General features: G+C 41.4%; 1 protein-coding gene across 1 annotated transcript in view; it reads right to left on the reverse strand.

Moving 5' to 3' along the window:
* The window catches only part of DNAH8 (dynein axonemal heavy chain 8), a 358,656-nt gene that overhangs the window by 267,946 nt on the left and 78,676 nt on the right, over nucleotides 1-12,034 (reverse strand). Inside the window, exons 18-21 of the mRNA XM_074332879.1 lie at nucleotides 9,570-9,757; nucleotides 3,863-3,943; nucleotides 2,685-2,801; nucleotides 1,746-1,865 (exon numbers count right to left, since the gene is read on the reverse strand). Of these exons, the coding sequence (XP_074188980.1) occupies nucleotides 1,746-1,865; nucleotides 2,685-2,801; nucleotides 3,863-3,943; nucleotides 9,570-9,757 (506 nt within the window). The remainder of the gene's footprint in view (nucleotides 1-1,745; nucleotides 1,866-2,684; nucleotides 2,802-3,862; nucleotides 3,944-9,569; nucleotides 9,758-12,034) is intronic.

The following is a 12,034-nucleotide window of genomic DNA, read 5'->3' on the forward strand; positions in this document are numbered from 1 at the left end:
GACCAGACATATTTGTAAAAGAATAAAAAATAACTTCTAGAAATACATAAGTAAATTCGGGTAAACAGAAAACACAAAGAGTAGAGAATATACAAAGCATATCCAAACATATTGATACCTAGAATAAATATAAATAAACTAAATTACCAGTTTTAAAAAAAATACAGAGATTTTTTTCAGAGAAAATGAAAAACAAAATCCAGCTAAATATTATTTATAAGACAAAGCCTAAAGTAGGAAAACCCAGAAAGGTTGAAAATAACAGAATAGAAAAAGGGATATCCGGAAAATAATAATCTGAAAAAGCTGGTGCAACTATATTCATATCAAACAGAACAGATTTCAAAGATAAAAAGCTTAAAAATGGCAAAAGGAAAAAATAGCCAGGAAGATACAATCATTTTAAATTTGCTCCAAAAACAGGATGTTAAAATGGAGCATTTAGTGTTGTCTCTGTTATTAATACAACCAAGGGCCCCAATGCTGAGAACAAACCATCTAAGATGCTACAAAATGTAAAGAAGGAGGTTCTTAAAAGGTAGCAGGGGAGGCAACCCTCAGCCTATTCCCCACATTGATCAAGAAGGGAAGATTGATCACCAGTAGAGATTTGGTAGACATAAATATAGGGAACTTCAAAAGAACTACTCAGAAAATTTGACACATGTCATCTAGAATTTGGGGATGGAGAGGCTGACCTGTGCCTAAGTAGTCCTAAGGCAAGAAGCTGGCTGGGTACCCTAACTCCTAAAGACAGAAGACGTGTCCTGGGAAGAAGCTGCATTTATACAGAAAGAGGGGCAAAGGCACCTGTTTTTCATAGGCCACTTTGGGCCCCTTGTGATGGAGCCACCCTTGGTTGTCTTGAAAGGGACATTAGCAAGGTGACCTAAACTGGCGGCGTGGGTGTAGCTGAAGCATAAGGAAGGCAAGAAAGAAAAAGAGTTCAGTTCAAGACATAACGTGAGTGCTTTTGAGAGAGATTGTATCAATATACCAGGCCTCAAAAATGATTAGACAGGGTTTCTGTCTTTGTACTTTCGAGCCAATGAAGGACAAATAGGTATTCAGATAATTTCAATATAATGTGATGTTGAGGAGACTAGGTTTTATGCCGGGGGGACTGGACATTGAAGGACTTTAGCTGGGGAGTTTCACAATCAGATTTGGTGGCAATGAAGAGGATGGATATAACAGGGCCAAATATGGAGCACAGAGACCAGTTACACCACAACGTGAATTACTAAACTCAAACAGAGCCAAAAGGGCCTGACCTAAGAATGGAGTAGGTACCAAAAAGAAGAGGTAATTCAAGCAAAATCTGAGTAAGAAGCAAAACCTGGCAGAAGCCTTAAGGCTGACTGGATTAAGAAAATGGGAGTGAGGAAAGGACTCTAAATGACTCCCAGATTTCTGGGTGACTTAAAGAAAATGTTTGTCATAGTTAAAAACGTGAGGACAGATGATATTGCCCTGGGAGTGTGCGCAAAGGAAGAGCAGGGAACCACTGATAGAAGCCCAGGAACTCCAGCATGAGACTGAGGACGTGAGTAAAATAATGTCTCGGTGTGGCCATCGGCTGGGGCTGCTGAAGCCTTGTAAGTCTTGGAAGCTGAGGATATCAACAACAAAAAAGCTAGGATATCTAAATGCTGACACAGATTTCTACTTTTAGATTGTAAATTTACGTTTTAGGTTTCTCAGCCAGTATTTCTATGATTAAAATATAATACATAAATGCATACCTCATTGAGTGCCAACATATCTTCTACTTTGGTAGCTCCACTTTCAGGCAGGGAAATTAATACAGTTTTGTCTATCTCCTTTAGAACTGTATCAATGTGTATTTCACACAAGTCATTGATCTACAAACAACAAAAGGAAATGTGGAAGAAAACTCTTCTTTCATCCAGAACGTACTTGCATTATAAACTAATTTAGATGGCTCTATCTGGAAACTTGCATCCAGAGCCAAGCATAATTTAGTGGAAATCTTAGGAGTACATCTACAAAGAAAGCTTGACATGGAACTAAGTTTTATTGAGCAGCAATGTGTGCCATCACCTCATATATGTTATTTCCTTTACTCTTAATTCCAGTCCATGAACCATCACTATCCCAGTTTTACAGCTAAAGAAACCAAGGCTCAGAGAAGTAACGTAACCTAAGGAGGAACACGTAGCTAGTGAAGGGCAAAAAACCATACCTAGGTTTATCCAACTGCCAAACCTCTGAGTTTTGTTTGTTACAACATGCTGTCACCAAAGACAGACTAGCGTATCTAAAAAGATATGCATATTCTATATAGCAAACATATGAGAAATCAATAGACAGTTTCCAGTTAGATGACTGCCTCATTGAATTGATATGAGATGCATTAATATAACAACCACTCCATTCTGCCTCTCTCGCAGTCTACAATTACCCTATTTTCTAAACTACACTGTGGAGTTGAACCATCACTTTAACATAGTAAAGGCAAGGTAACTCAGAGACAAGAAAAGGCAATCTAAATGAAAAGGGCCCAAAGCCCTTAAAGAAACATAAAGCATTATTTTTTTTAACTTAATGGATATCCTTTTAGTTAAAAGTCACACCCTTTAAAGGGCTTTCATAGATATTCAAACTATTATTCATAGCCTGAGTAAGAATATATGTAGTTCATAAAAATTTATGTATCATACCTTCTTTAAAAGTTGATTGAACATATCCAAAACTGAGTCAACTTCTTGAAAAAAGCTTTCCAGTGTTAAAGACGACCATGTTAATATTGTGAGCCCCTGTCTCAACACAGATTCCACCTGGCAAAAGAAAAATATATCAGTTTCCATTATTAACAGGATCATCTGCATTTATAAAAAAGGCTTTATTTTATTACCTGGAAATATTATAGGTTATACATCCGTAGTTGTAGTTCCCCTCCATTATACTTGGCAGAGGTGACTTTTTTTTTTTTTTAAGATTTTTTTATTGGGGAAGGGGAACAGGATTTTTATTGGGGAACAGTGTGCACTTCCAGGACTTTTTCTCCAAGTCAACTTGTTGTCCTTTCAGTCTTAGTTGTGGAGGGTTCTGTTCAGCTTCAAGTTGTTGTTCTTTCAGTCTTAGTTGTGGAGGGCGCAGCTCAGCTCCAGGTCCAGTTGCCATTTCTAGTTGCAGGGGGCACAGCCAACCATCCCTTGCGGGAGTCGAACCGGCAACCTTGTGGTTGAGAGGACATGTTCCAACCAACTGAGCCATCGGGGAGCTCAGCGGCAGCTCAGCTCAAGGTGCCGTGTTCAATTTTAGTTGCAAGGGGCCCTGCCCACCATTCCTTGCGGGAGTCGAGGAATTGAACTGGCAACCTTGTGGTTGAGAGCCTGCGCTCCAACCAACAACTGAGCCATCCGGGAGGCAGCTCAGCTCAAGGTGCTGTGTTCAATCTTAGTTGCAGGGGGCAGAGCCCACCATCCCTTGCGAGACTCGAGGGATTGAACTTTCAGGCAACCTTGTGGTTGAGAGCCCACTGGCCCACGTGGGAATTGAACCTGCAGCCTTCGGAGTTAGGAGCATGGAGCTCTAACCGCCTGAGCCACTGGGCCGGCCCCAGAGGTGACTTTTTATTAACGTTTTTTAAACCCATGTTTGGCTACCCATGAAGCAATCATGGATTCCGAGAAAGTGTTTATTATTTACATTTAGTTGTTTTTCAAAGGCAACAAAACTTAGGTAAGGAATCATTCTGTAGGAATAACAGAGCTATAAAGCTGAACCAGAAAGATAGAGGGTCTAGGCAAGAATAGATGTTCTAAAATCCATAATCTATAGAACTGTAATCTAATTTTAAACAAGGAAATCAATATAAACCTTCAGTATTACCGACCTTTTTCATTTTAGGGGTCATCAGATTGACAAACACAGAAGGCACTTCCTGATATAACTCATCACAATACTGCAGAAGACCCTGTTAAAAGTCAAAATGGCATGTTTTACAGCAACTTATTTTAAAGCAACAGTCGTATTTTGATTCATACCCAGGTTTCATTATACCTGTTTTCCTCATAGTCCTGCCTAGATGGAGGGTATGTACTTATATTTATACTAACAATGTACTTTTCCCCGAGTTGTAAATTACCTGAGCTCAATGGAGTTTTCTAGTTTTACACTTTTAATATTTATTAATTATCTTTCTAAACTTATGCTATTTTAAATAGTTTGGATAATTATCTTTTTGTGATGTCTGTCATACATTTTTCCCCTTTCTGTTCTTTGTCTTCTGACATGTTAAAGCATACTTATCACTGATGCCACACTCATTTTCTTGAATCAAAATCAATGTACACACAATCAAAATTAAGCTTTTCTGTTTTCTTTTAGATATCTTTTAGAGATGAACCATAATGATCAATTTTTGACCATTTTGTAATTTATTGCACTGTGACAGGAGATGTGGACTCAAGTTAATCCTTCCCCAAATTAATAATACTAAACTGTTTTGATGTTTACTTAATAATTTCAAAGGCATTAATTCCTTTCCTTCTTTTCTGTTACTTGTAGTTTAACTTTTATGTATACTTGACACTTCGCAAAGGATTCTGACTTTCATAATAACATTCAATACTAAGTAAATCCTGTAAGATGCAATGCAAGCGACATTAACCTCAATTTATAACAGCACTTTGACACTCAATTCTCCAAAGCCACAACTAGCCAGTACAAAACTTTGATGCTGAAGCCAAAGTTGCCACAATATCAACATTAGCCAGAAGTCTAAATCTGATTTCTTATCATCTTTTCACCTTTGCTTTCCAACTCCAATCTTTCCTTTTGTTTGCACATTAGTATTTTAATGTTGTCAAGATTCAACAATGGCACAGGATAGAGAAGCCAAAAATAAATCCACACATATATAGATAATTAATTTACAAAGGATCAAGATGATACAAAGGAGCCAAAAATATACAATGGGGAAAATAATAATCTCTTCAATAAATGGTATTGGGGAAGATCCAAGATGGCGGAGTAGATAAACACCATGTCTAGTTCCTTCTGTGAACAAATTAAAATTACAACCAACTTATAGAACAACCAACCTGGAGAACCATCTGAAGTCTGGCTGACGATATAAAGATGAAGCCATGTCGAGACTGGTAGGAGGGGTGGAGATGTGAAACTGGCTGACCCCAAACCTCAGTGTGATAGTTGAGAAGCGGGAGGGATATCTCAGCTGCAGAGGTTCCCCCAAGAGGAGCAAGAGAATGCAGCCCCGCACTGCCTTCCCAGTCCAGAGTACTGGTGCCAGGAAGACAAGCCCACATAGCATCTGGTTGGGAAAAACGGGGGACTCTGACCATCCACGTGGGAGGAAGGCAGCAGGAAACCCAGGTGTCCTCTTAAAGGGCCTGTGCACAGACTGTCTCACTCCCAGGCACCCATCTTGGGCTCCACCAAAGGGGCGGTGACTCAGGGGCTGTCATGGACATGTGGGGGACAAACTGGGTTGTGTGGCTTCTGGACAGGTGCTGGGAGACAGTCAGCATTTTCCCTGTGGGGGAGTCCTACTCCTGTAGATGGGCGCTGTCTTTTCTGTATTGAGCCCTCCCCCTATGCTTACAGCCAAATCTGAATCTGATTGATCTGGTGAGCTCTGAGGCTGAACCCTGCTGACTCACTGAGACCCTACCCCACCCAACTCCCGGAATGCTGGAGACACTTTTCTATGAGAGCAGAGAGCCCCAACTGCATTGTACTCTTTCTTCAAAAACTATCAGCGTCCAACAGACCCAAGGCTGGCAGCAACTGGCCTCAGTGTGCTCTGAGAGTTTTACTAAGTAGCTTCAAGATCAGCACTCTCACCAAATCAGAATTTACATTAACCTAGTGAACATAACTCTTCCCAATCTAGTGGCTCCCTGAGACCCTGCCATACTACAGAAGACTTCATCAATGCCTGAACCTTAAGGGAGGTGGCAGGTGGCAGCAAGTCTTTGGATGTCCTGGTATTTGGAGGTCTTTGGGTGTCCTAGGTACCCTAGGCCTGGTAATGCTGGCAGCCATCCTCAGTTTGCAGTGTGGCCTCTCCCACATGCCTCCAGGCACACCACAGGCAGCAAATAACCTCAGATCATTCTGTAGCTCTTACCAGGTAGTCCCTGGCCAGTCACAGGCAGTGGGAAACCTGGGCCTGCACCAGAGCCCCTTGCAAGAGGCCCCAGAACCAATGTACTTGGAGACTGGCTTCAGACCATAGCAGAGCACTGCCCAATTAGCTTTACAAGCAGCACACCCAAAGGGTGGTCTAACAGGCACCAGAATGCACTGGGGTGAATCCCACTTGCTGGATTAAGCCACCCAAACAGCAGCCTGTAAGCTGTGGTTGTGGCCAAACCCCAAGCCAAGCAGCCTGAAGATCAACCCCACCTACCGACATGCCAATAGCAACCAAGATTCAACTATAACACCACCCCAACTCCCCTTTCCCCTGGCAACCATCATAAATGTTCTCTATGAGTTTGTTTCTGTTTTGTTTGTTCACTTTGTTCTTTAGATTCCACATATAAGCAAAATCACATTGTATCTGTCCTTCTCTGTCTAACATACTGCATTCAGCACAATACCAACCAGGTCCATCCATGACACTGAGGATAGCAAGAACCCATTCCCCTCCATGGCCAAGCAATATTCCATTGTATATATGTACCACCTCCTCTTTATCTGTTCTTCCATCGACAGACACTGGGGCTGCCTCCACATCTTGGCCGTTGTAAACAGTGCTTCAATGAACATATGGATGCACATATCCCCTCAAAGTAACATTTTGGGTTTCTTCGGATAAATACTCAAAAGTGGAATTATGGGTCCTTCTCTGTCTCTTGTTATAGTCTTTGTTTTAAAGTTTATTTTGTTTGGTGTAAGTATTGCTACTCCAGCTTTTTTCTTTTCTGTTTCCATTTTCATGAAATATCTTATCCCATCCCTTTAGTTTCAGTCTGTGTGTCTTTCGATCTGAAGTTGAGTTGCTTGTAGGCAGCATATGTAAGGGTCTTGTTTTCTTATCCATGCAGCCACCCTACATCATTTCATTGGAGCACTTAATACATTTACATTTAAAATAATTATTGATAGATATGTAGTTATTGCCATTTTATTATTCACCTTTTTATATTTTTTGTGTAGTCTTAAAGAAGTCCCTCTAACATTTCTTGTAATACTGCTTTGGTGGTGAGGACTCCTTCAGCTTTTTCTTGTCTAGGAAGCTCTTTATCTGTCCTTTGATTGTAAATGATAGCTTTGCTGGGTAATCTTAGTTGTAGGTCGTTACTTTTCATCACTTTGAGTATTTCCTGCCACTCTGTTCTGGCCTGCAAAGTTTCTGTTGAGAAATGAGCTAACAGTCTTATGTGAGCTCCCTTGTAGGTAACTAACTTCATTTCTCTTGCTGCTTTTAGGATTGCCTTTAACCTTTAGCATTTTAATTATGATGTGTCTTGGTGTGGGCCTCTTTGGGTTCATCTTGTTTGGGACTCTCTGCACTTCCTGAGCTTGTCTATTTCCTTTGCCAGGTTAGGAAAGTTTTCTGTCATTATTTCTTCAAATAGGTTTTCAATTCTTTGCTCTCTCTTACTGGTACCACTATGATGCAAATGTTGGTAGATATTGTCCCAGAGGCCCCTTAAACTGTCCTCATTTTTCTGGATTCTTTTTTCTTTTTACTGTTCTGATTGGGTGTTTTCTGTTACCTTATCTTCCAAATTACTGACTCAATCCTCTGCATCAGCTAATCTACTGTTTCTTCCCTCTAATGTATTGTTTATTTCAGTTATTGTATTCCTTATTTCTGCCTTGTTCTTTTTTATGTTTTCTATCTCCATTTTTATGTTTCCTATCTCCTTGTTGAAGCTCTCCCTGAGATCACTGAGTATTGTTATAATCAGTGTTTGGAACTCTGCATATGGTAGATTGCTTGTCTCCATTTTGTTTAGTTCCTTTTCTGGAGTTTCGTTCTGTTCTTTTATTTGGGACATGTTTCTTTGTCTCCCCATATTAGCTGCCTCCCTGTGTTTGTTTCTTTACAGAGGACTGCTATGCCTCCTGGTCTTAGAAGGGTGGCCTCATTTAGTAGGTGTCCTGTGGGGCTCAGGAATGCAGTCTACCTGGTCTCCTGAGCCAGGTATTCCATGTGTGTCCCTTGTGTGTGTTGTGTATGCCCTCCTGTTGTAGTTGACACTTGGTTGCTATCTGCACTTCAATCATAGGGATTGACCATAAGGCTGATTGGTTGTGAGGACTGGCTGTGAGTACAATGGAGCAGTTATTGTACAGGGTCTAACCCTACAGAGTAGGATTCACTTTAGCAGGGCTTTGGTGCCTGCCCAATCATCCCTTTGGGTGTGGTGTTCTTGGAGATGGCCGGGTGATGTTATAGCTCGGTCCAAAGTTGGTCACCAAGTTTGCCAGCCCCAGGTCCTCCTGGGAGGGGCTTCACCTCAGGTCAAGTTCAGCCACAGCCTGTGCCCTGCCCAGGACCACCTGGCACAAGGCAGAAAGCAATCTGCAGATGGCTGCCACCATGCTGGACTTGGAGGTGACTCAAGAGGCTAGGCCACAAACCAAGGCTGACTGTCACTAGTGCCAGACTTGGGGCTGCTCAGTAAGAGGTATGGGACATGCTGAAGCCAGATGCTGTTTGATTGGGTTTTATGAACCTTTGAGAGATTTTAGGAAAGTCTGTAGCATGAGTCAAGACAGGCTGTTTATATGGAGAAGCCACTGGAAGTGGATTGGGTTTCCCTAAGTTTAAGTGGGGCAGGGTCTCTGGCAATTACCGGGGAGGGGTAGATAAATGGTGCTAGCCAGGTTATAGAGACTCAGATATGGGGGCCACCTTTGTCTGCACACCAGGAAGGGGGAGGGCTCAGCCAAGAAACAATGGCTTCCGCCAGCTCCTCTGTCTGGGAGAAAGCTGTCCCTTCAGACCTCAGCACAAAGCTAGACAACTCAGTTCCTCCCCTTATGTCCCTGGAGCCTTGCGAGCTGCTGCCCCAGCACTGGAGCTCAGAGCCAGTGAATCCGTCAGTGAGTAAGTCCACGCATGGGACCTTTAAGAGGACTGCCTGGGACTCTAGCTGCCCTCCTCCTGCTCAGCCACAATCTCCACCAGGTTTCATAGCCAGAAGTTATGGGGACTTCTCAGCACTGGAACACTGGACTGGGGAGCCTAGTATACAGTTGAGACCTCCTTGCTCCTCTGGGAGAGACCTACACATCCGAGATATTCCTCCTGATTTTTAATGGTCACATGTGGTTGTTCTGAGCCCGTTCAATGTCTCTGCCCCTCCTACCTGTCTCAAGATGGCTTCTTCTGTATGTCTTTAGTTGTAGGGCTTCATTTCAGCTATACTTCAAGCGATTCTCAATGATGTAGTTTCGCTGTAATTTTGATGCGATTGTGAGAGGAGGCAAGTACAGCCTTTATCTACTCTGTCATCTTGATCAGATATCTGATATATTTTTGTTTTGGGGGGTTTTTTGGTTTTTGTTTTTTTTTAAAAAGGACTTCAAAAATAACTAGAAAATATAACCTATCTTACCTGCAAACGCAATTTGTCTGCTTTCAATTTACTTTCCAATTTTAGCAATCTCTTTGCTTGTTCTGGAACATCCAGCTTCATTTTTATCATGCACTTAGTTTCCCGAACAACTTCCAGAATTTTGGGATCAAAATTAACCATCAACTTTCCTGATTCTGGATGTCGCACAAAAAGTGTGGCTTGTAAAGCTACAAATAAATAGTTATTGACATTAGTTATTCTGGATTTCTTTTCTGCTTCCGTCCCTGTTTCCCTACCCGTCTTTCCCACTGGGCTACTGACTTATTACAAGCAAAATAATAGTTCTGGCTATCCCAGGTTCTTAGGGACGTATCTGACACATGGTCAGTGCTCCAAACTTAAATAAATGCAGTTTCTGTAAAGCCATAAAACCAGATCAAGAAAGAAATGGACCAAGAATGGATAACCTTTGTGCTATGAGCTGCAATAACTTTCTGAGTGGGACTAAGAGAGCTGTAATACAGTGTTAGTTTATTTTTATAGATGGTGATTTAACCCCTGGGAAAGAACTAGAAGATGTGCACAGTTACAAAATATGACACACCTCATAGATTTCAAACCCTTTTCCATGCCTCACCCCAACTAGCTTCTTTAAGGAGGTGTATCTGAATGAATTCTCCATTCTGAATTTCTGATAACTGGGCTCAGTATGAGTAAGAAATATTTATTAAACACCATTGCACTGTGAACTCCTGGAATAGAGGAAGAATTTTTTACACTGTATCTGAATCACTACACGAACATTATTAATATAAACAGGCATTTTCAGATATGCCTTTTATTATGAATTGAAATACATAATCCCAATGGTTCATGCTGAGCAACCTTAGATTATTTGTTATCCTAACATGAATTACCTTTAGAGGCATAATAATAACACACTTACAGACAAGCACGCACTAGCTTGAATTATATCTCATATTAACAAACACTACTAACGTGAGATTTCCCATGTATCTTCCAAGGATCACATTACTGTACAAAATGTGTCTGCATCAAATTTCTAATAAAATATCTGTGTATGCCTTTGAAGTTAGTAGACTTTTACTCATCAGATAAAGTTAGTCTTAATATGGCTCCTAATGATGCCGGTTTCATGAGGATTTCAACTAAAAATTTTACCCAATACATTTGTAACCTTTTTAAAATTGGGCTAGAAATAATTTACCCTCCCAAGTAAACTCCAAAGTAACTTTTGAACATTTGATGAAATCTGTCTTCCTTAAGGCTGTACTGAGCTTTCTTGAAAGGACAAAATGTCAGCAAGACCACTAACAATACTGACAGCCGGGAAGTCTGCTCCAGGGCTGAGTGAACATCCATCCCACGTAAATCATCACCAGAGAACTTCATACTCATATAAAGCAACCAACTAAAAGAGGCCGATACTAGGTCCCCAGTCATTATTCTGAGTTTCTGTATAGTTAAACATCATCACATCACTATAACACCAAGAAGCCTTCCAGAGCAATTCATTCCCACTAGCCTGTGTTTACATGAAAGGCAAATCTGAATCATGGCCTTGCCACTTCCAAGTTGTGTGATCTTGGGAAGTCACTTAACCAGTCAGTGCTCCAGTTTCCTCATCTGTAAGATGAGGATAATAGTTTCTCACAGGGTTGCCATGAGGATTAAAGGAAGTCGTACATGTGGTGCTTAGACAAAGCCTGGCACATGGTAAGCATTACATGTTAGCTATGCTGTTATTTAAAGGATGCAAAGATGAAATAGACAGAGAGAGTATCCTTGGAATGTGTAGGGGAGATAAGACAGATCAACAAGCAGTAAGTGTCATGAGAAAGAACTGCAGATGAAGTGTGTGGAGGACTCTAGAGGAAGAGCACATTATCTTCTGCCAGGAAAATAAGGAAGGGATTTATGGAACAGGTGGCTGTTGAACTTGTTTTTGAACATATACAGATAAGAGGGGGAAAAACAGCAGGACAAAAAAAAAGAGTAGAAAACTAAATGGTATTGCAGAAGCTAACATGTACATGTTCCATGTGTCAGTTGTTAAACATTCTTTTACTCTTTTCTATAATGTGAATGTTAAGCTTCTCTTGATGCTCCTTTGAGAGTGTTGCTCTATTAGCGGGCTTTCATTAGGATCCATAGGGTCCTTCCATTCACATTACCCAGAAACAGCTGGCCTGACAGAAGTGGCCTATTAAAGGTTTAACTATGGTGTCAGTTGGGGAAGACACCCTGCTGGCTTGGGGCACTGCCCTCCAGGATGCAGGTGCAGTGAATCAGTGGCCTGTATATAGTGCTGTGTTCCCAACAGCTAAAATACATGGGTCTGGAACCAAGAGGCAGAAGTAGGAGTGGCCCCTCTCACTGTCACTCCCAGTGACCCAACTGCAGAATTTGTGCTTCCTGTGCCTGCAATTCTGTGCTCTGCTTAAGTGGCGATCCTGGGGTGGGAGGCAGAAACTACTGTACCA

This window comes from Rhinolophus sinicus, linkage group LG05 (assembly GCF_036562045.2).
Source record: "Rhinolophus sinicus isolate RSC01 linkage group LG05, ASM3656204v1, whole genome shotgun sequence".
Taxonomy (NCBI): domain Eukaryota; kingdom Metazoa; phylum Chordata; class Mammalia; order Chiroptera; family Rhinolophidae; genus Rhinolophus; species Rhinolophus sinicus.